Source organism: Melanotaenia boesemani, chromosome 13 (assembly GCF_017639745.1).
Source record: "Melanotaenia boesemani isolate fMelBoe1 chromosome 13, fMelBoe1.pri, whole genome shotgun sequence".
NCBI lineage: Eukaryota > Metazoa > Chordata > Actinopteri > Atheriniformes > Melanotaeniidae > Melanotaenia > Melanotaenia boesemani.
Window position 1 is genome coordinate 25024499 of NC_055694.1, and position 24836 is coordinate 25049334.

Here is a 24836-nt window from a genome sequence, read left to right on the forward strand (position 1 = left end):
TGTTTAAAAATTTATCTTTATTCATTAAGCCTCCTATAATTGTCACACATACACTTATCAGAAAATGCCAGCAGGTGTGTTTGGGTTGTGAGCATCTGAAGCAGAGGTCAAAGTGTCTGTATGGGGGATCATCAAAGGTTTACAAACATTAGGTCAAGTTGAATTATTAAGGCAGCTCCATGAGAAACCACATGATATCCTCCTTGACTATTTGAAAAGCAACAAAACACAGATGGCTCTTTTCATCTGCTGAGATGGCCACAAAGGGTGCTTATGTGTGTCTACAAGCGGGTGTAAGATTAACTTATGTGTCAGACACAAGGTGGTGTTGGCCTATTTGTGCACCCTGCCCTTTAATTGAAAGTGAGATTTCCTCTTCCAGGGCCTCTCCTGCTGCTGCGCTGTCCCACTTACAAATTCTGGCTGGACTCCTGTCAGCAATCCAACTGAATAATCAGCAATCAAGTCTCTGATAGCACAAATGTACATCTGGGCTTGTGGAGGCACCGGTGAGAAGAATCACTTCATCTATCTGTCCACAGTTAGTCGTCACCAGATCAACAAGACCTCGCCTTTGATTAGGAAGAAATCAATGTTTGCACTGTGGAGGCCAATATCTGTGGGCTTGTAATGCATTGAAAGAGGTAAATCTGACAAAATATCTTCCACAGTGGAATATATCTCTGCCCACACCTCTTTTGTTGCACTCAATCATGTAACAGAAAACAATGTAAAAAGTCTGCTTCTGGCTTATCTGCTTTAAACTAAACATACTTCTTAAGTCAAGGTTTTTTTTAAGTACCTTCAGATAAACTTGCTTCCTGTGTATCATCAAAACAAGACATGTTGCCACTGTTGATTGCTAGGTAAAAAAAAAAAAAAGAAAGAAAAAGAAAAAGAAAAAAAAAACAGGAAAAGTGTTTTAATAGCAAATACATCTCAAGCAAAACTAGATGGATGGCCTTGGCACTGAACTACTCTGACGTACAAAAGCTGTAAAAAGAAGACTGCGAGAGGAGGAGAGATGCTGGAGAGAAGAAATCTGTGTGTATGTGTGTGTGTGAGTGTTTCTGTGTTGAAGAGATTACATGGAGAAAAACTGACAGCAGGTGAGGGTCAGGGATGGGTTAAGATAAAAGAGGGAGAAGTAGGGATGATATGCTCCAGGGAGTCAGTGCAGAGAGGGGTCTGAGGAGTTGAGGTCCTACATGTGTGACTCACTGGTACTTTTTACCATGCTGGATTTTGACAGGTAGCAGAATGCATGCACATTGGAACACAGCCCACATACAAATAACTGCAAGACTTGTATATACCGTACATGCTGATGAGAAGATCTCAGATTTATTTCCTTCTATATTTCACATGGACATACTCATACACACATACTGATGAAAAAGTTTAGTATTTTAATGTAAAAAGTGAAGGCGAGACAGAAAACTGGAGCAGAGACTAAAGAAAATAAGTGGGAGGGAAAGAGAATGCAAGGGACTGAGGTGTGTGTGTGTGTGTGTGTGTGTGTGAGTAAGAGAGAGGGAGAGAGAGAGAGATGGAGATGAGTTGAGGAGGCGGGGAGATAAGAGGCAAGGGAGGGAGGGATGCAGAAAGGGAGGGTGGTGAAGGGAGGGATCAGCCACACTTGGGTGAAGGATTCCAGTAGAATGAGGAGGGACTTTGAAGTGTTGGATCAGGAAAACTAGACTTCAAAACTGTGGTTCTTCTTGCTGCTTTGACTGTACATAAAAGACTGACAGATGGAAGAAGGAGGAAGACCGGACCCCCGGCTGACACAGACTGACATGATCTGGCTGTTTCAGCGGACCTGAACATCTCTAAGAACTGCTCCAACAGAACAGAAGGTTTCAAGGTTTGATTACTTTCAAGATGACTGACCGCCAGCACTGAAATCCAGGTCAAGTTGGAGGGAGTTTACGCACTAAGTTGGATACAACTGGAGTCGCTATGGATTTGTATCAATGTTTTAGCTTGCTTTTCATAACATTTCCTACACAAGGTAAATATTTTTTTATTTCTTAATTACAGCTGTATCATCTTTGATTTTCTTTTGCATCATGCATAAATTACTAGGTGGTCAGTGAGGAGGGAAGAGAATGTTTTTATTTTTTGCTCAAGTGAGGCTTGTGTATATTTAACAGGGCAGGAAGAAGGTTTTCAGCTTTTATTTATCTCAGATTATTTTAGGATGTGGTACTGCCCAAATCCATCAACAGCAGCAAAGTTGACTGTTTGCCGATTACTTGACAAATTGAGCAGCAGCATTTTACTAAAAAACACTCCTTGAACTTCATTATTTCTGGTTAAAATAGCTGGTATGGTACAAAAACAACTTGCTTTTCTAAGAAATAAAAAGTTCAGACTTCCACTTAATCCCAATCATCTTTACAGTCTGGCCCCAGTCCTGCTATTTATTAGAAAGGCAAAGATCTTTGCTCAAGCCTTGACAAGAGGAGTTTAATAATCACTAACAAAAACACACAGCCTTTGGTGTATAAAAGCTTGTTTTGAGTTTTTTATTTTTAATGAATAAGGACAGAAACCGCTTCTGTCACTCGAGTTTAGCAGCTCGGTAAAAAGCCTTACGTGTCTTGCTGAAGGGCATAATTTGCTGGATAAAAACTGGTATTTGCTGCTGGTGCAAGCTTGCCCTGTGAGAGTACATTGATCAAAAGAGGACAGATTTGGGTTCAGTAGTTCTATCACATTTAACTAACACACCAGGATAAAACTACTTTGCTTGTGTATAACATGTCTAGAAATAACTGCGAAGAACTCCAAGAAGTGATTCTTGTAACATATGTTAACTTTTCTTGTTGATTATCAATTTTTGGTTATTGTAATCCCTATGCATAAATAATGATAATAAGCAATGGAAAAATAAAGTTTCAGTAATTGTTTTAATTGGTGAAACTCAAAGTAAGACTGGTAACACCAAAGTCTGTGCAAGTGCCATTCTTAACGCAATTTAAAGCTAATCACCTATAAGTAAACTTATTCTACACTTCCACATTTTCTAAGGCAGGAAACACCATGAGAGCTGCTAAAGAATTGCTTCTCTTTTCTTTTTAACAAATCTAGTAACACATATCAATAACTCAACTGGACCGAACAAAAGATTAATGGCATAAGTCCGTTTTCTTTTATCAGAGGATATTAAGGCATTTCAAGGTTGTTTGGTGTCTAGACATGTCAGAGTCAGGTGGGAACAGAAATAAAAGATTTAGAGGGAAGAGAAACTATATCCATTTAATAAGATATTGATCCCAATGCTTTCAAAATCGTGGATGCCAGTTTTCAGGCAGTTGAAGAACAGCCCATCAGCTGTGAATGAGTGGGCAGGAGGACCTGAGAGGCGGGACAGCAGCATGAGAGCATTTATATCCCTGTATTGAGAATATGTGAATACACCAGCGTGTAACAATATGTTTTGAAACGAACAAACCTGCTATGTCTTACTCCCTGTTCCATACATAACTAAACTCACAGATGATAAAAAAATGGGTAAGGGCTAAAAAACACTGCTAATATTCTGCACAATTAATCAAAATGCATCGTGTTTTACACTGAGGAAAGACACACAAAAAGGCAAAGGTGGTAAGTTGGAAGAAATATCAGTAAGACCAGTAAAATAAATATCCAGACTGGAAAAATAACCAATGACTTATAGAAGAGACCTTAGGATGATTTTCTGCTTCTTTAACTGTTAGCAGACATGTTTAGGTCATCGTCTGTGCAGACGGATGTGATTGAGTTGCTCTATCCGAGCTGCTGTGACAGACATCCAAGCTGAGAGGATGAGAGTGGATGAGGGGCTAGAGGAAGAGACGCGACGTCTCGACAGCACATCTCTTCAGGAACACAACGGATGTCCTCAGATTCAGATTCAGATTCATCCTTCCTCTTTTGTTTTCCCTCCTCTCCTGCCTGCCCCCCACCCCCACTTGTCTCATCCCTCAGATACTGTCTCATGTAACCAAATGCCACCTGTATAATAGAGGTCATCCTACCTTTAAATGACACTCAGTATTCTTTGGCATAGCCACATCAGCTAATCCATTACATTAATCTTTGTAAATGGAGGGATTTCACATTTGAAGAGATAGACTATTTATATAAGAATGAAATAAAAAGATAATTTTAAATGCTTATGAAAGGCTCTTAATTGTGCATAAATGGGACAAAGTCAGACCTTTCCTCATTGATTTATATATGTTCTTATTCTCTTGCAGTTTGTTCCCAAGTTGGACCTCGAGCCCATGCTGAAGAGAGGCTCCTCCAGAATCTGTTTGCAAATTACAACAAGCTTTCAAGGCCGGTAAAAAACACTTCAGACACAGTGCTAGTACACTTTGGACTGTCCATTGCCCAGCTAATTGATGTGGTGAGTGAAACCTCACAGGCTTATTAAGTTTAATCAAAAGTCAACATGGAATATCATAATGAAAGTCCAGCTGAAATTGAATTCTTTGACTGTTTTTCTTTTTAAAATTCCCTGCATTCAAGAATTTATTTTTTTTCTCTCAAAGGGAAAAAAAAACAAATCAATTGGATCATTGACTGTTAATTAATTTAAACTCCATTCATTCATTTTAAACAAAATACATAAAGTTTTAACATTCAAATAGTCACAGCAGCTGGTAATGGAAGTGAAAGCTGCACAGCTAACATCAGCTTAAAGGCTCCATAGCTAATAAGAAGATTAACGTCAGCACATTTAACTGCATGTGTTTAACGACATGAATACTGTGAAGCGACATTGTGTGAATGATAACTTTTCAGTTGCACCCTTTCTGTTGTATGTAGATTCCTAATAATCAGCACAAAGCTACACCAAGCAAGTAAGATGCATTTCAATACAGATTGCTTATCAGGGGAAATGAAACCACCACAGAAGAGATTGCATTATTTTCCCTAAATTAAATTCAGTGTCAAGTATGCTTACACTGGCAGTAAATATTCAAAGCTGTCTACTGAACTACAATCCAGTCACAGTAGACCTTGCCAAAAAAACATTTTTATTCCCGCTCATTCCTATAGTATCTTTGCCTTTCAGACAATTGGCTTCAAACACATGCATGCAGTGTGCATTTTGAGCCACTAAGGATTTTGTTGACTAATGCAAAAACAGTTTTAGGCCACAACAGCCACATAACATTGTATGGAGGAACTTAGAAAATGTGCAGCCTGCATGAAGATGATTCTCCAGCTTTTTGTTATGTAGTTAGCTGACAGTGCTTGCTACACATGCTGGTGGTGAGTGTCAGCTCAGGGTGAAGTTGTCTTCTCCTACCGAGTGTATTCGTCAACTGCTGTGTCTTAAAGTTTCTGGGGTAGAGCTGGAGAAAGCAGCTTGTCTGCCAAGTAACAGTAAGATTGTTTATGCAGTAAGCATGTGCTGATCTATGTTTTTTTTTCTAGTGTATTACACAACCCACCTGAAAAGATTTAGGTGGACAATAATTTGGGGGAAAAATTATCCAACAATATACGTTATCATTTCAATTTTTATTTTTTTTTTGTTTCCATTGGAAGGATGAGAAGAACCAGATGATGACCACAAATGTTTGGGTGAAACAAGTAAGAATTGATGAGCGATAAATACCACTGATGAAAATACAGCCCAATAAAATGCTACTGTATATAAATGTGATTAATGTCGTCCTGCAGGAGTGGAACGATTACAAACTCCGCTGGAACCCAGAGGAATACGAAAATGTCACCTCTATCCGTATACCCTCAGAGATTATCTGGAGGCCCGATATTGTCCTCTACAACAAGTGAGGATATGTATCAATGCACAACACTGAAATGATCCATTTCAGGCACACAGTGCTTCCTGGACTCTTAATTGCTACATTATCAAAGCAGAAACATAAGTCAAGCTCGATTTTGATGACTGCATTCCAACAGATGGCATGACTGCAGGGAAAACATGAGGAATCTACTGTTGTGCCAAACATCTTGTCCTGTGCCAAGTAATTTAGTTGAAATAAATATGAACAAGGTCAGCCCACACGGATGAGCTTACAAAGAAAGTTCAATATCACAAAAAGTTATACTTGAGGCTGGGAAATAAAAGATTAAAAGAAACTGGATGTGTTTCAGCAGGCTGCTGACATAATGCACTAAAGTAAGAGTGTCTTAGGTGTGGATTTATTCACGTAAATAAAATTTTTTATTACTTTATCTTTTTTTTTAAACCTTTATTTAAACAGGTGATCCCATTCTGAGCCGATGTCTCCTTTTCAAAAGAGACCTGTTTCAGGTAAAATTAAAATACAATTAAAATGCCCAAGAAATACAATAAAATCAATGGGTCATAAACAGGCATGGCAGAATTTTCCAAAAAAACTATCATATAAACATAAGTGAACCTCCTCGTGACAAACTACGTGAAGCAGTCATGTTGTATTTTTCAGTCTTATATTCAAGAGTGAACTGAATTATGTAAAAATGATGTAAACCTAGCATCAGAGTTTAGGATGAGCTGTCGATTTCATCCTGCTTGAGATGTAATCTAGAAATGACTGGGTAAGGTAATGCTGCAGAAAGAAGTGGAGGTGCTCAGGTGTCTAATAGAAGTCACAATGATTGGGGAGATTGATACAGATTAATCAAACCAACAAGAGGCAGATGAGTAAAAGAAAGGAAGCTGTTGCTAGGACAGTTTTCAGACATAAGAAACTGTGCCTTGTGTTGGCACAAGACCAATCTTGTCATAATTAAATCACAGAAAATAATTGCTTGTCCTCCCATTTATTTTTTCTTAAACAGTTTAGCTTAGAATAGAAAACCTCAAGGATCATGATTTGATGATTTGTGTATTTTTGAGTGTTTGTGGCTGTGCTAATGAAAAACACATATACTTCAAAATAAAAAAAATACATATAAACATCAATTCTGAAGGAAAATATGACTAAATAAGAGGTTCATAACCCACGCATCCATTAGGATAATAAACAGGGATTTTTTTTCATTAAGGGTATATTTATCGCAACATTTCTCATACAAAATATGTCACCATATGTTCATTATATTAGCTTACAATAAAAAAAAATACTTAAAAATATATATATATTATTTAAAATTATTTAAAAAAATTTAATATTTGAAGTTGAATTAAGTATTATTAAATAACAAAATTATTTAGGTTATTATTATAAATGAATAAAAACAAATTACATGAAACATTTTGTACATATACAATCTTACCTGTATCTGGAGATTTAAAAGAGGAAAAAAAAAAAACTTGGCTAGTTCCATGACAACTGAACAATCTTTGTTTATCAAAGTCAACTTTGAGTTGTGGTTTAAAGCAGCGGAAAAGACTTTCACAACTCTAAAGTATTTCTTGAGAGTCAAACGGAATCAACTTTTAATGGACGCAAACATAAAAACCATATTTGACTAATGTGTTTCTATTCTCTTCCCTTTCCATGTCCTGTACTTCATCTGAAGTGCTGACGGCGACTTTGCAGTAACTCACCTCACGAAGGCTCATCTGTTCTATGATGGACAGATAAAGTGGATGCCTCCGGCCATTTATAAGTCTTCTTGCAGCATAGATGTCACATTTTTCCCTTTTGACCAGCAAAGCTGTAAAATGAAGTTTGGTTCTTGGACCTATGATCGTGCTAAGATAGATCTGATCAGCATGGCCAGTGATGTGGACCAGATGGACTACTGGGAGAGTGGCGAGTGGGTCATTGTAAATGCAGTGGCCAAGTACAATACAAAAAAGTATGAGTGCTGCACAGAGATTTATGCAGACATCACTTACTACTTCATCATTCGGCGGCTTCCACTGTTCTACACTATTAACCTTATCATTCCTTGTCTGCTTATATCCTGTTTGACTGTACTGGTGTTTTATCTGCCATCGCAATGTGGAGAGAAGATTACCTTGTGTATTTCAGTCTTACTGTCCCTAACAGTGTTTCTTCTGCTGATCACAGAGATTATTCCATCTACATCACTAGTGATACCACTGATTGGTGAATATCTGCTGTTCACTATGGTGTTTGTCACCCTCTCCATCATAATTACGGTGTTTGTGTTGAACGTACATCACAGATCACCTCAAACACACAGCATGCCTCACTGGGTGCGAAGAGTTTTTTTGGACTTAGTACCTCGAATCCTGTTCATGAAACGTCCACCAGGCACAGCCAAGCAGCACTGCAAGAAGCTTATTGAGATGATGCACTGTCCAACAACAATATCTTCAGCAGGCAACTCACAGGCCTTTTGGGCAGGATTAGGAACAGGGTTAAGACAAATGACTGAAGTAGAAACACTCCCAAAGACTCCTTCTGACAGTCCCAGAATCCTTGTGTGCTCCCCCTCGCCACCCTCTTCAACTTTCGCAGACCACAGTGAGGATGATAATCCTCTGAAAGCTAACATTTTCTGCCAAACAACATCTGGTCAGTATTCAGTTCTATCAGAGAAACAGCCTCTACACGTACACAACTCTGCAGCCATGTCTGCATCACAGTTTTCCTTACCCCCAACTTTACCACTAGGCCCACTCCACAGCCTGTCTAAGGAAAAACAAAGTACACTGGCTCCAAACGGTCGCTCCCTCAGTGTAGAGCACATGTGCAATCAACAGAAGGAGCTCCCTCAGAGATCTGGACATCTATGCCGCTCCCACAGCTTCCAGTACTGCTGTCTGCATGACAATGGAGTCATGGGAACCACAGGGCAAGCGAAAAAAGTAGCCCCTGCAGAAGACTTGCCAGAAATCCTTACAGCAGAGGCCAGAAAAGATGCAAGTGTCCAGCAGAATTCTGCAATTCCAACCATTTCTCCAGCTATGCAACGAGCCATAGAGGGAGTTCAGTACATCGCTGATCACCTCAGGGCAGAGGATGCAGACTTTTCAGTAAGTTGACCAACATAACCTTCATTAGAGTAGCAGACACCTCAGTAATAATATAACAACCCTTAAATATTCATCTTGAAAAAGTTCTGTGAAAATCTCACTGTTTTTAAATTGTGAAACTGTAGGGTTTAATAGAGTAATAAACACTGCAATTTTCAGAATATTTTGTAGTGTAAAAAATGATCAAAGTATCAAATATCCAACATTTGTTGTATAATCTAAAATCTAGCCTAAACCGAACATGCTATATGTTGTACCTTCTGGGGATCATAACTTAGAAGGTAACTGCATAACAGCAGACCTGGCAGTTTCCACATGTCAGTGATGTGACAGCTAAAGCACAACAGAATACAGTTAGACTGGATTTCGCATAAATATTGTATTTTCCCAAAAGGAGTGTGGAAAAGCATGGGGAGGGATAGAAACATAAACTGTAACAGACTCTATTGTTGAAGATGCATTCATTACAACCACAACAGTTGCATTTCTCTTCTTCGTGGCATCAATGTTTGCTTTATATTGTAAAAAAAAAAAAAAGTAAAGCAAATGTGAAAAAACTGCAAACCAGAATACAGTCCTGTGATTCCTGTAATAGTTTTTTTTTACAGAGAATTTAAGAGTGAGCATGCTGAGGTCTGCTGGTGTTTGCTGCTGCATACTCGCTTCTGCACACGTGTCTGTATTCTAGACATGTTTATATGCACATATTAGTCATGAGAATGCAAAAAACATTTGGCCTTGCAGTAAGTCTGAAGCTGGACCACTCCCTTCCTCCTGTGCACCCCCATCTTCCAGCTGTAACAATATAATTTGCAACATTATCTTGTGAACAGGGGAGTTGTTGACTAATTATATGAACATTATCTGTTCTTTTATTAAACAAAAAACAGAAAATCTCATTTTTCTAAAAGACCCAGATACATGTAGCTGAATCATTATTTTTCTTACTTTGCTATTTTGGATTTCTTGATTTCTTGATTTTACATCAGTCTGTGTATATGTGCATGTATGTGTGGGTATGTGTGTATATGTGTGGCTTGTGTGTTTGTGATCTGGGAGATTTGAATTAGTAAAGATGTTGATTTTTTCTTTTGTTTTGTTTTCTTAATGTTACTGGCTATAAAGCACTTTGTGTTGCATTTTTTTGGTATGAGAAGTGTTTTGTTTACATTCTCCTTTTGGGCTCTTTATATATCTTGGGAATTTCCCAGTGAGATCAGGAAAACATCATATCTGGAATGAAATACAGTCTTTCAATACATTTCCTGTGTGATCCTCACAGGCATCGCTATATGATGAGGTCAGAAAGACACGCAGCTCTTTGGGCTCAGAAAAGTTGTTATTATTGCTTTTTGTTGCTGGCTATTTGTGGTTTAGACATGTAACATAGCTAACGTCTCCTCTTGCAACTGCCCTGCCAGAATTTGAGAGAAAAATATTGATGCAACACATGTGTGATTCTGCCAAACACCAGCAAAACTGCAAGATGAATATGTAGTGAATGTCTGTAGGAAAAGTCTGGGTGGGTTTGAATTTATTCAAAAAATTGCTGAGATTTGAAAATTCTCATTTCCCTAATTTGCAGCACGCCTTTCCTGCATCTTTTCATGCACACCTATTATCAACATGTATTTAGAGACATATATGAAATCATCTGAGGTGTGGATGTGTTTTCTCAGTGTTTTTTTTTAATTAAGACTCTTTGCTTTTGTTTTACTCATGTATGCTTTACATAAAGTTCTCATGGTTTATATGCTCCATTTAATTCAGTTAATATATGGCCTTAAAATTGAAAAAATGTTTGCACCTAAACCTCAGATGACATGCGTACTACGAATAGCTTTATAATCGAATATATCCGACACATCAGAACAAGTTACCATTTTCATTTTCTGAAAGATAATAGTTGATGTTTGTAATCTGATGCCGTGGCAAACAGTAATAACAGGAATTAGAATTTTCTAATGATTCAGACTTGACAACACACAGCATGGAACTGAATAAAAAACACAAAAAAATCTCATGAAACATCCATCAAAAGAATAATCAAGCAAATATTTTTATTTATTTATTTATTTTTTACGTTTAATAAAAAAAAAGCATTACCCTTGCTACTGAAAAACTGCTGCACATCATGTGTAAGTACAGCAGTGATGCAATGCAAATTCCCATATTGCTAGAAAACACGGCAGGATGTCAGTTATAACTCAGGGCAGGATGTCTGGAAACGGGAAATGTGAAGATAGCTCTCGCTAGAAGAGGCCAATCATCAAAACAATGGGATGTCTGTAATTTGTCCTTGATTTTTTTTTTTTTTTTTTATAAGAAAGCCAAGCAAGTTTTGAGTGACATTTAGAAGAAAGTAACTTTACACTGCAAAGAAAATACAGCCATTTTAGAGAAATCAACCAAGGATATAAACTGACAGCTGATAAAAAAGAAAGCTGATGTGGTGTGAAATTTGAAATGTCCCCCTGTGCCTTTTTCTCTCTCTGCTAGGTGAAGGAGGACTGGAAGTATGTGGCCATGGTCATTGACAGGATATTTCTCTGGATGTTTGTATTGGTGTGTATTCTGGGATCTGTGGGACTCTTTCTTCCTCCTTGGCTGGCTGGAATGATCTAGAAAATGCATCAAGTACAGTGGGAACATACAAGAGGATGTACTGCACATGCTGTAAAAACATAGTTTTATCATTAATCTTCTTTATCTTTATGTTAAAAGAACTACAAGTCATTTTTCTTGCTTTCATCCTTTGTTATCAAAAGGTTACCCATGGAGAAATAAGATGAAATATCTAACACTGATCCCAGTGGGCATATAAATTCTTTATGAGGGCAGAGGGCAACAGCAAAAATATCCCGCTGTGCCACTTCATTTTGACATTGAGCTGTAGAGCTTAAGCTGTCTGTACAAAAACTTTGAAAAATAGACTTTCAGCAATTTAAAATGTTGATAACACCACAAAACCAAGACTCAAAACACTGACAATAACGCAATTAACATTAACTGCTTATACCAAACATTCATAAAGATCATTTAAAAAGTAACCAGATTTCTATAAAACCTTGTCAGAAGTCTAGTTGATGGATTTCTGCATGCTTCAACTTTGTCCCAACACATCTACTGTTTTTTTTTTTTAACACAATATTGATATAAATCCAATAATTCAGCAAAGCCATTGTCATACAAAGAGAGAGAGAGAGTATTGTTCAAGCTCACACAAGTAATTTATTCTTTTATTCTTTTCATATCAGCTTGGCTTTTGTAGCTTTGTTGAAAGGTAAATTCAGGGATTTTCTTTGCATAGACCTTATTTTTATTCATATTTGGTGAATACACTTAACCTTAAAATTCAAACAGTAAACAATCTATAAAAATATTCAGCCCATGGTGTGTACTCACAGCTGTTCGATGTCCAATATTTTACCTAAAATAAATTATCGACTCCAGTTACAAATGCTTTGACTTCTCTTTTGCCAATATTTAGTGACGCCTTCAAATTACAATAGATAGACAATAAATATATCACTGAAGTAACAAAGAAAAGATCAGTGCTTCTGAAAACCAAGGATGCTTCTTTGATAGGATGGGGCCCTTCAAATCACATCCTTCTTAGACTAAGAAAGATTTCTTCCTTGAACACTAAAAGCTCATTAAGAGAAAGCCCTAACAAGTCCAAGCAATAGTACTGCCATTAATTAGACCCAAAACAAACAACAGCTAGAAAACAAACATATCTAATAAATAGCTGGTAGCTGTTAGTTGGCTTCCTAACAGCCACTTACACAGGCAATTTATACTCTACTGTCAGTTGACTGTCAGCACATTACGATGCTTACAGCTTCACAGACAAAACAAAAGTTAATAACAAACAGAGGAGTGTTTGTGCATATTTCATCAACATTGATTTGTTTTCGTGCTGCATCATCCTTGAGACATGCAAAGGATTGTGGGTGTGTTGAGAACAACAAGGATACACAGTCATCCTTAAAATTTCACAGAGTGAAGGACAAAATTCTTTAAAAAAATCTTCCTTTTGTCCAGATTTGGCCTATAAGAAATGTTTATGGAACCTAATCTGCTGTATTTTGTGTTTGTATAATATCCTTATATTTTTCATACTTTGCACAAGCATAAGAAAAAAATGAAAGCAATCTTTATTATCATTCAGATCATAAACCAACCAGTGCACAGCTGAGCAAAAATGGGGTTTTTTTCACCCTCTAATGTGCCAATTAATGAAAATAACATGAAAGAAGACATGAAACATATCATGACATATAGTACCGGTAGCATGGGCAGACAAGGAGGATTTCATGTAATGTCGATTACTTTTACAACGATTCTCACAATCATTTTAATTTCAGATGCTTTAAATCAGTTTATGAACTCAGTGGCTCTTTTATGCAATGCAGTTTATTTTTCTATCATTTCTTTGTTTCTGTGTATGTGTGTGTGAGGTTCTCCCTCGTTTAAATCTCTGCCTTTGTATTGTGTGACCAGTTATTGTAAGTTTAAATTATTTCATGTATAATAAACTCATGATAAAGTCATGGTTTTAAGTGTTTAAATTATGTAATAAAATAATTTCAAATACTGAGGTTTTTCAGGGGGGGTTGCCAGTGATTCTGGGTATTATCTGTTGAGCTGTAATGGCAAAATTATCCATACCTCACTATTGTAAAGAATCCTTTAAAAATTCTTTGGCCTAAAAGCTAGATACACCTTTGGTGAAAATGGGCATAGAATGAACTGTCAAATCAATAAACCTAATCATAGAATCTAATCTATACGAAAACTGTGTAATTATAAATAACATTTATAGAAATATTTCTAAAATATTATTTTATAAAATCTAGAAACCCAAAGCCACTTGCACAGTATTCAAATGCTGATAGTTATATTTAATAGCTTACATTTGTTTACCTTGCTGGAAATTGTTGCGCTTTCAACTTTGAACTTTGAAATTAAAAACGTTTTGTGAGTTATATTTCACGAAAAACCACAAATATGATTTCTGCACGATCCAGTCTGTAACATTTAATTAATTCAGTGTCATCCAGTGTTTGCAGAATATCTCTCTTACCTCTTCTGTCCATCATTTTGTCCTCTGGTTAGGGAACTCCTAAGCATCTTAAAAGTCCTTTTCCCTGCTCTTAACCAATCTTAACCTTAGAAGCTCTCTTAAGAGCTGAGATTCTTTAGGAATAGCTTTTATCTTTACTAGGATCTACTCTTCACTTTTAGGGGAAATTCTAAGAAAACATCATGATTCTCAGAATTTTCTTAGAATTTGGCCACTAGGAGCAACGCTGCACTGAGAATCTTTAGGAATACGGCCCCTGATCTTTGTTGAATATGGCAGTGTGTACGGTCTTAGTGTCAGCTGTGCAAATGTGGGTGCTAATAAGCCAGCAAAATAAACTATACACAAATGCTTTTTATACTCTTTTCTTTTGTGTGGCTTCTTTTCTGTGTTCATTATCATCTTCCGTTAAAATGATTTTTTTTAATACTCCCAAATGTAAAAAGAAAAAACCCAAAATCAGAAATACGAGTCCACACATTGGAGACATTTGAGAAATGAGGAGAAATCTAGGTGTGTTAATCCAGTTTCTCATAATCAGATAATTGCCATTACCTGATGAGCATATCACATTATGCTGTCTACATGATCAATTGTCTAAATTATATAATTCTAGAAATCTGTCAAGGTATGACCGTTTCTCACACCTAACATAATGTATGCAGCGGGCATTGATGTTAAGACTAAACAGCTCTTAACCACACAAAGATAGAGACTGAAAGTAATAAACAACTTGGCCGATGTGAGGAACAAAGTTCACATATAAGACTGGTTTGTATCCATAAATAAAACAAGTATATTTACAGTGAACCAAGAAGCTATATTTAACTATTATTGACTTTAATTCTGCTCTCATACACCTGAGTCCTGCTGTTCCATGTGAGTAAAACCTGAGATTAAATTATAAAGCTTGTAATGTAACACCAGAATGCCCAAACAAATGACCTCAATTTTGACCTCAGCCAACGAACTATTATATTTCCACGAGCTCAGCAGAGGACCAGCTATTGATCACTAGATCTACATACAGGAGAAAATGATAATTTAACACAGGACTTTGAACAAGGTGAAATAAGGTCTTTTGTATTTATTCATCTACTTTGGCTGGTAACTTGGAGAATAAAAGGCAGTTACAGTATATACAAAAGAAAAAGGTTGGTCTATAGTATGAGGGCCAAGATTAATGTATGAATGGATATTAATTTCCAATTATTCTCCAGTTTTCCTTATAGAAACACAAGATTACTGTAAATTATTAATTTAATTCTGAAATGAATGAGAGTAGGTTTTATTAAAATAAAAACGAATTTGCATTTAATGATAAGACATGCCTTTTCACTAAAGCTCTCATTTGCATAATTTCAGTATTAAATAGCAGAAATGTAAATTGTATGTGACGTCAGATGGTGAAACTCAATAAGTCTTCTGTGTTGGCTTCATAAAGAAAGAAACACAAAATACCAGGCAAGCAAGGGCACCAAGTTATTAATTACAACTAAATGTCATGTTATTAAATTTACCCTGATAAAAAAAAAGAAAAAAAAAATCACCTCCAGTGTCAATTTTAATTATAATGTATGAAGATACATATGTAAGGGCTTCGATAATTAATTTAGACATGGTGAGCTGTTTTAATTCAATGATAATGACTAATCTCAGTGATTAGGTGTTGATGACCCTTATGGTAACTCTACAAGCTGCTTCCTACAAGGTCCTGCCACTCACACGGTATCTCAGGAAAAAAAATAAAACCATAAAGTGGAAGGAGCTGTCGTGTGGTCGAGCCATTCTCAAACCATTTCTAAAGCTTTGATTGGGCCTAGGAGCACCGTGACGACTACAATGATGAAATGGAAAAACCTGAAACCATCAAGACTCCTTCTTTTCTTGTCTGTGTGGTCACTCTCAGTGACCTAAGTGCTAACCCCCCCCCCCCCCCCCCCCCCCCCCCCCCCCCCCCCACAAAAAAAAAGATCCAAAAAGAAGTCCTTTGCAGGTGCTGGAAGGGCAGCCGTCTCAGGAGCGCTCCATCAAGCAGGATTGTAAAGAATAAAATAATGACTAAAATAATTTGGGTTTAATTCCAAACACTGTCTTGCAAACATTACATGTTGTACATCACCTGGCTAATGTGTCATGTGATGATGGCGCATGGTAGTGACAGTATGAAGGTGCCTCTTGGTGGCTAGGACAAGGAGGTTAGTCAAATCTAGGGGGGAGGATGGGTACCGCCAAACAGAGAGAGCTGCTGAAAGAACATCTTCTCCGGAATACTGATACCTGAGATACTGATGGCAGCTCACATTGCACTATGACAGGAAACCAAAGCATCCAAGAGTGGCTACATGTCAAGTCTCTACCTTTCTTTTACTGGCTTACATGTATGAACAAATATGTCTATTATATGCATCCATCCACTTTCATTCTAATTTCATTCTAGTTGTTCAATCCAAGTCAGGGTTGTGAGTGGAATGTTAATTACTGTTATCTCTAATACTGTCTTTAAAACAGTTGCTAGAGTAACTGCAAGGCAGTCATTTGGTTTTTCTTTCCCATATTTATATATATGATGTATAATAATTAAAAGGTCTTTCTTGAATCTTTCTTTGGAAACACTCTATTTGAAAAACAGTAGAACAAGCCCAAATTTTTACAAGAAAACAGTATCTGAATCCAAGAGTGAAAGACAAGGGGGCAAAGAACATCCTGTCTTTTTAGAAAGTGTTATTGGCAAGCCTAGCCACCAAGCTCTTTCTGTAATAAATCTAAGCCTGAGAGTGAATATTTTACCTGATAAAAATTCCCCTGAGGAGCTTGTTTATCGCTTGAGTGTCAACCTAATAATTATATCCTTAGATGAAGAGAGGAGACATTTGAAATTTATTCCAAGTGGGGAATGTTGCAGATATTCCGCACTTGCCAATAAGACCATGTTTTTCACGTGACTGTACTTGTGTAACTTCAGTGATGGTAATCATCTTAAATCTTGCATTATTTGTGGAGATTTCCTGTTAACTGCATGTCATATTTTTTGTTAGTCTTTTTTAACCTAAAGCAACCAAAATCCAGATACTTTATATATCCTTCTTAAAACATAACTGTACAGAGAACAGCATTTGCTATGAAATGGCCAAAGGGAAAAAAAATCAGGCTGGAGATGGCAGCAGGTTGGGGCTCAGCTCCGGAGCTGTAAGATAAGCCAGTGCAGGTGTAAGGGCCTGGAGCCCTTGGCAGGGCTCAATGAAACTTTTTCCAATGTCTGTTCACTTTTGGAAAATAGATAACTATTACTTTTTTATCTATAAAGATAGGAAGAGTTTCAAAGATCATGGCTCAAGACATCAGGATATTAAATATGCTTAAGATCAGCTTATGCTAACTTTGCTTAACAGTGAAATGGTTGCATGTAAAAATTTATTATCTGTATTGTTTTGCTTTCCACTGAATGACCAAAAATTGGAAACTAAAGAAAAACCTAAAACCGGGAAAGTCCAGAGCTCAACTTTCATGGAAGAAAAAGAAAAGTTTTAAAAAGGACCTATATGGCTAAAACTTGCCATATACCCAAATGGTGAAATGGGTTAAGAGAATATCTGATTTCTGAGGACCATTTTACGAACGAGAAAGACAAGGATAGCTCAGAAAAAGACATAAAATAAGTTCAGCATGGTTGGATCAGCCTGAAAATGGAACAGTTTGCTGAAACAAAACAAAGCTGACGTCCCTCTTTACACCTTGCTGCACAATGGCCAACTTGTGTCTAGAATTGTTCCACATTAGGTCAATTAGCAGGTTTCTGCTCAGTTCATACTGTTCTTAAACCATCACAGTGACATAAATTTAGTTAGATGATTAGATGAAATGTCTGTGCTTAAGTCTTTTTACCTGTTTAGGCTACCTAAATCTGGTTAAACATGCATCAGTGATTCTGTCATGGCTGTACTCAGTTGCATGCTCACAATGACTGGACTTTCAGGAAGTTTCAATATGTTTTTAACTCTAACTTTATCTTTGTGTGCAGATTACTGCATAAAGGTGGGTGGAGAAATCATGGAAGAGCCAGGAGAACAACCAACAGAAAGGATTTGATTAAATGTTTTCAACTTTCATGCTGTTTCAGTGTCTAACACACTATATTCAAACTAAACTCCAAATGTACTGTCACTCTCCTGACTAATAGGCAAGGTTGCATAGCATTAAATGCTAAGGAAAAATAAAATAAATAGCAATCCAGCATGGGTTTTATTGTGATCCAGGTGTTAAAACAAAAGGTAAAATATCAACTATGGTGATCAAAGAAAAAGAAGCAGAACTGATGCAAAGATTGTGAGAAAGTTTCTGTCCAGGCTCAGGACATTATTCACAATGTTAAAAAACATGTATAGGACGTTATACAGCACCAAAGATGAAATTACATAGGACACCAGTTGATAGATGCCATCCAAGAGGTGGCTAAACTTTGACTAAATAATGTATGATTGATCATAAGCTTATTATTAAAATGAAACTGTGCTGTAATTTCCACAAGAGCTGCCTTAATTGCATGAATCCTTTTCAGCAGAATGATCTATATAATTAATCATTTCATAATCTGTGGTGTTCAAATGACTTTCCAAAGTTATTGGCAAGATAAAGGGCATTGTAGCTGGATCTTTAAATAATTTTGGTCACAGTACTTTTGTATTTGTACTGTTAAAAACACAAGTCATGATCAGGGACATCTCAGTAATGTTCGCATTCTTATAAAAAAATCAGAACTACAACTAATAATAGGTTTGTTAAATTTACAATGTTCAAAACTCAAGAACAGTCTGAGACTAACCCTGATAGCCTTGCAACTCTCAGGTGAATAGCTTTACAATAATTCCTAAGTAAAACATCTGTCAAGGTGGCTTCCCAATCAATTCTCCCATCACACCTCCTTAATCACATAATCCAGGTTCTGATAAGTGCCGATTAGCAGCAAAAACTCCCCTAATAGGTCAGTCTGCATCCACACATGACAGGCATCTGCAGGTGTGTGCAGCACATACAGAAGCCCAACAATGTAGACAACACACACTATGAATCTGCCTGACTGGGAAGCAATTCCCTCAGACCTCAGGCGCATATACGGGATAAGGTGTGCAGCACATACCCCCGAAGGATCCCATTAAATCAATGCAACCACAGTGCATTTAACAATTTTCCTCAACAATCAGCAAATTCCATGTTGTCTCTCCAGTCACCAGCAGTCAGTGTGCTGCCACTCAACAGAACTCATGCTGCAGAAATGGGGCTTCCCTCAGGGTAGAGCTAAAGGTTTAGTTTGGCACATGTGTCCACTCTCTCCTTTCCATCCACACACTTCATGGGTGGCTCATACTGTATCTCAGTGGTGCCATTATTGCTTTAGTATGAAGTTTAGTACTATCTCTTTCCCTTAAGGGATAGTAGAATTGCAGTGATTTGAGGCAGTGGTTTTCTCAAACTGCCTTTCATGGACTCAGGCAGTGGCAAACCTCAGCATACCTTATTTTTTTTTTCTTTCTCTCATTTGATCGAAGGTGTTCTGGGTTTTAAATCTCACCCTGCTGTCTCTCACTACATTCAAATGAGAAATAGCTAATAAAAGGAGCTATACCAGTATGAATACATAATCTACAGCTGCCTAACATTGGGATTGCAACCTTTTACTTGAGTTTGAAAGACTGCAAGGTGGATGCAGTCACTCCCTGCCCCACCTACACACAACGTATGGCAAGATGGTGAGCAGACAAGCTGCTCCCAAAATGTATTATTTAATAGAAAGGTTATAGTTGTAGCTTCAAAGATACTTTGTATGAGCCGTGTGAGGTGTGGGTGTGACTTCAAAACTCTGGAAAGGTCTTCCAACTCCCGAGGATGTAATTTTAAAATCAGTATGAAAGTCAAAGTAAACTGCAGTAAGAGCGGAAGCAGGCTCTGGCCAAAATGACTGACATCTCTCCCATGGAAAAATAACAAGGAACACACACGCACAACACAAATCATGAGGAACAGGATTTCTTTTCACCAGAGTTCAGTTTTGTAAAGATTAGTTGTTAAAAAGAAATGAAAATACATAATAGGTTCTCCAAACAATTTGTTGTTTAAAAAAAAATAAAACAAGTTTGTAACAAATAAAAAATCAGTTTTGAACAATATTGTTAATTGTGCAGTTTGAATCTACTGAAACCATTCTCACTGAACACATCTGACATGCACTGCACCACCCTGCATGAAGCAAACCCCATTACTAGCTCACAAATTAGAAAAAGAAAAAAAAAGAAAGAAAAAAAGCAATGCAGCAAAGTGACCACAAGCAAGAACAGTTAATTTCAGGCAAGCAGTGCTTCCCTTTCTTTGCCAAGTCTTAGAGAAAACCGAGCTTAAAACTCAGTCATCTTCTTGTGTGTGTCGGCTTTCTTGTGCTCTTTCTGGACGGACAGCTCGTGTGCTTTCTGCTGGGCCAGCAGGCGTCGGGCTGCCGACAGTTTCTCCTCCAGCTGCTTCACTCTGGATGTATCCCTTTAAAAACAAATAGGAAGAGGTGGAAAATGATCAAGTTTGGTGTAAGCAGCATAAGTCAGAGTAATTTATTGGTGGAAACAAAAAACTAACCTTGATTTACTTACATGTATGTTTATTTACACTGTTACACCACTGCCTCAGTTCTTTTTTGAGAATTGATATGAATTACCATGTCAAATCTTAACTGGGTTTATAGTTGTGTCAGTAGTTTATTTATGCACAAGACTGCTAACATGTTTGTAATCATGTTATATACGCTGCTATGGAGCCATGGGAGAGGCACAAACATGTTATGCTGGTTCATTTGTGATCAGTTCCCACTGAAGTAAAATTATATATAAATGGATAATATATTAATAATTTATTCTGAGCCCATTACTGACCTGCCTGTCTGTCTGCTGATTAACTCGCTGAGTTTCTGGATCTCCTTTTCAGTCTGGGACACCCTCTGAGCAGCCTGGAAAAGTTTGACATTCAGACTCCTCTTGGTGGTTTTTCCTCCCCTGTAAGCCTCCAGACCAGTTGCTGCCAACGGTGCAGCAGCAACGCCATCAGCAGGACCTGAGCTCCTGCCTCCTAGCTTGTGGTTTAGAAAGTCAAAGACAGTATGGCTCCCTCTGGTGGTGACTCGAGGCTTTCGGCGCCGCTTTGGACGGCCAGTTGGTGAGCCATCTTTAGCAGTTTTGCTCTGCGTGCGTCTCTGGGTGAGCTCTGCACACTCGTCCAAAGACTTACCTTTCGGCAGGACAACTGCCATCACTGGCTCTACTCGACCCTCCTGCATCTTTCCTAAGCCTGGGTAGACAGAGAAACTGCGTTAATAAGAGGAACACACTGCATTGTGTTTTCTGCATCTATACAGAGAGGTAAAAGATTGGTCTTTAATCATTCTCTCTACCATGGGGAGCAGAGCCTTCAGTCGCTCTGCTCCCCAGCTCTGGAACTCACTTCCATCCGAGATTAGGAACATCAACTCCCTTCCATCATTCACATCTGCACTCAAAACCCACCTGTTTAAACTGGCATCCTCCCTATAACCCATGTAAACTGACTGTTTTGTGTAATTTTTATATCAATGTCCGTTATCTGTTTTTAACTCTTATGTAATTTATATTTTTATTGTCTTTTTATTTATTTTTCCTTTTGTGTACGGTGACCTTGGGTGTTTGAAAGGTGCCAAGAAATAAAATGTATTATTATTATTATTATTATTAATATTTGTACTTATTTTCTCATCCAGAGGTTAAAGTTATACAACCTTGCTGGGCATGTACCAACTGTCTGCTGTCTTTAGTTGCTCTTTATGTTTTCCTCAAGCAAAACAGATTGTCCACATGGAGACCATGTGACCTTGTTTAGCGTCAGGGTCTATATCTGCTGTCAAGCACCATCATATCAGATTTACTGGTCTGGATCTAAGTGGACAGTATATACCGGTACCGTTCATTATACTACCAGTTTCTTCTGTCTTTTGCTTTACTTAATGCGTTGTTTGGAAAAATTTTAAATCCTTCACAAAATAACTGATGTGATCAGGAGAGAACTCTGTGAATCTAGAACCAAACTATTTGCTGAGCATTTACACTCACCTTTCCCATATTCATAGCCCATTTTGAGCATAAGTTTAGATCCGATTCCTCTGGTATGTGCCTCCCAGCCACCAAAGTTAGCACTGCTTAACTCTACTGCAGACTCCTCGGCCGAGTCTAGAACTGTTGTGTAAAGATAAAAGTAGAAACCTTTAACAACCTTTTATTGAGACACTTTAAAAAGCTATGGTTTGCAGCAGGTTGTTTTCTTTGTTTATTTTTTTAACAAAAAAAGGTCAGATACCTTTTGCATATGCCACAGTGTCACCATCTCCTGTATCGTCTGAGTCAGAAGAAATTGGGTCGTCCTCCCTCAAAGGCGGGATAATGCTGTCAGCCTCAACCACAGCATCCTTCAACAGCAGTGAGTCAAATTTCACAGTGTAGAAACCACTGTCAATGTCTACAATGAGATGAAAACATTCACATCAATAAATCAAACATTCAGATAACTTTCTACTTCTTTTAAGGAATAAATATATAATTGTGACTATTTAATAAACAAATCTGTTAATAAAATACCTGTTATTTTGGCTGGGTACCAGATACCGTCCTCATGTCGAGCCAAGCAGGACGAGCCCTCTTCAAGATTACTGAGGTCACACTCCAAGAACTCTCGGAGCTCTGACACATACACCACCTCACCATGAGAAAACCTTAAATACCCAAAGAACTTATTTGTAGACATCCAAGTTAATTATAGTTACTGATCAGAAGATTCAACTGACTGGGGCCCCAACTAAAATCATATTCCAAGTAATTTATTTTTCATCAGGATGACCTCTAGGCCCTAGAGGTCATCCTTATACCCTAGAGCAGGGGTGCCCAAGTTCGGTCCTCGAGATCTACCATCCTGCAACTTTTAGATGCAACCCTTCTCCAACACGCTTGAATCAGATGTCATCTGCATGTCATTCAGCTCTGCAGAGGCCTGGCAACGAGCCAGTCATTTGATTCAGGTGTGTTGGAGAAGGGTTGCATCTAAAAGTTGCAGGATGGTAGATCTCGAGGACCGGACTTGGGCACCCCTGCCCTAGAGTCTAGGGTAAGGAAAGCAAAACTCTTCAATGTAAAGGAGGAAAGGATTGTTAACATACATAAAAACAACTTTGATACTCTACAAGTGAGTGACCATTTCTGTTAGCTATTTACACATATTATTGACAGTTAAATAATAAATTAACATGTGATTACAGTTGTGGGGCTGTGAAAACAATATCTTACCTACAATTACCCTGAAAACGACATTTGTCCTCTAGGTAGAATGGACAGGGTTTCATGGACTTCTGTGTGGGGTAGATGTAGAGCACCTTTACTTGTGACTCCTCTCCATCTGGTGGTTCGGATCCCACCACCATAGCGTTATGATACTCCAGCGTCCCCCAAGGCGTCCTGTACGGCGCTCTCACTTTTGTACCACTAAGTGGATCTTCTTCTTCCTCGTCTTCTTCTTCTTCCTCCTCTTCAAAATGCATTGTCCTTCCTTCCTCTTCCATATCCTTCTCTCTGGTATCAAAGCTACTACTAGAACACTCTCCCACTTCAGAGTAAAAAGCAGCAAACTCAGCATCCAGACTACCATTTCCACTGCTGGTATCGGCTGTGGCCTCTGAGGTGTTTACTTGCAGTCCATTACTGTCCTCTATGCTGGCCAGTAGCCGGCTCTTTTTGACAGACACTAAGCTGGCTTCTGTGAGCTCTATCAACTGGCAAAGGTCTTCTTTTAGTTTGAGCAGGTCTGGTTGCTGACTGGGGTCCAGGCCAGCAGACAGAGCCATCTCCACCTGCTGCAGCTGGGCCCCATAGGTAGCGATTGCAGCTTCAAGGGTTTCTTCATCCATGCTGACAACTTGGCACAGGGCAGGACAAGAAAAGTCAGCATTAACAACCTAACAGACCTGAATGAAAGATTATGGAAACAAAAGGAGAAGAGGGGCTGCAGTGTCATTCTTCTTGCTCATCATATCAGCAGTTTACAATTTCCTCAGTTATATTTTAGTTGCCATATGTTTATATCAAGAACTGTGAATTGTCAGAAATTTTAATGAAAGTGCACATCTATCCAAGCTACGTTACAATATGAAAGACGCTATCAGAAAAGTACGTTACATTTTAATACGATTAGCTTGGTGTACTAATAGTTAAAGGAACTTAAAGCTTCTGTATTGTATTTAAGCAGATTGCAGTCATATTTCCCCCAAAGGTTTTACCTAGCTTCGAGCTTTATCCTGATAATGTTACGAAATTGAAGACTGTTTAAGCTGTTAGCTACCTTTCCGCTAACTTTATAGTACAGTATATTTCATTACCTCAGTAATAATGGAGCTCTCTGGCATCCATTGATACTATAGAAAAAGTAATGGCCATATAAAATACGTCGTCTTAAATGTATAAGCAATTCGGTCAGCTAGACAGAATGGTCACTATAGCTTCATGTCAAGTTTGCGGAAGTGAGCAAATGAAGGACTTCCGTTGACAAAATTATTATTTCATAATAAAGGAATATCTTCATGGGTTCTATCAACACGGTTTGGGAGCTAACGATATTCATGCTGAACAAGTTCTGTCAAGAGGGACCTTTTGGGTATGGGGCTCCACTTGAATCTTAAATGTTATTCTTAGTTATTATTATTTTAAAATACCTTTTTGCTTACAACTGCTGGACTGGGCCGAAGAAACAGAAGGAAAACGTTGACTAGAGGACCAACCGGAAGAGAAAAGA

General features: G+C 37.9%; 2 protein-coding genes across 4 annotated transcripts; one reads left to right on the forward strand and one right to left on the reverse strand.

Annotated features, from left to right (window-relative positions):
• The first annotated feature begins 1696 nt into the window (after positions 1 to 1696).
• LOC121652329 (neuronal acetylcholine receptor subunit alpha-2-like) lies at positions 1697 to 12287 on the forward strand. Its single transcript, XM_042005058.1, has 6 exons — positions 1697 to 2014; positions 4248 to 4399; positions 5551 to 5595; positions 5686 to 5795; positions 7477 to 8905; positions 11405 to 12287. The coding sequence occupies exons 1-6, from the start codon at positions 1963 to 1965 to the stop codon at positions 11528 to 11530; spliced, it is 1914 nt and encodes a 637-aa protein (XP_041860992.1). The 5' UTR covers positions 1697 to 1962; the 3' UTR covers positions 11531 to 12287.
• A 5953-nt stretch (positions 12288 to 18240) lies between these two features.
• zgpat (zinc finger, CCCH-type with G patch domain) lies at positions 18241 to 24556 on the reverse strand. Of its 3 annotated transcripts, none has more exons than XM_042005015.1 (7): positions 24424 to 24556; positions 23339 to 23963; positions 22637 to 22770; positions 22359 to 22517; positions 22115 to 22237; positions 20909 to 21320; positions 18241 to 20522 (listed from the first exon to the last, which is right to left on the reverse strand). In XM_042005015.1, exons 2-7 carry the CDS (start codon positions 23953 to 23955, stop codon positions 20384 to 20386), a joined length of 1584 nt encoding a protein of 527 aa, XP_041860949.1. In that variant the 5' UTR covers positions 23956 to 23963; positions 24424 to 24556; the 3' UTR covers positions 18241 to 20383. The 3 variants fall into 3 exon arrangements, with proteins under 3 accessions (XP_041860949.1, XP_041860947.1, XP_041860948.1); XM_042005013.1 differs by having other exon boundaries at positions 23339 to 24012; XM_042005014.1 differs by lacking the exon at positions 24424 to 24556 and adding an exon at positions 24325 to 24388 and having other exon boundaries at positions 23339 to 24012.
• Positions 24557 to 24836: the final 280 nt, after the last annotated feature.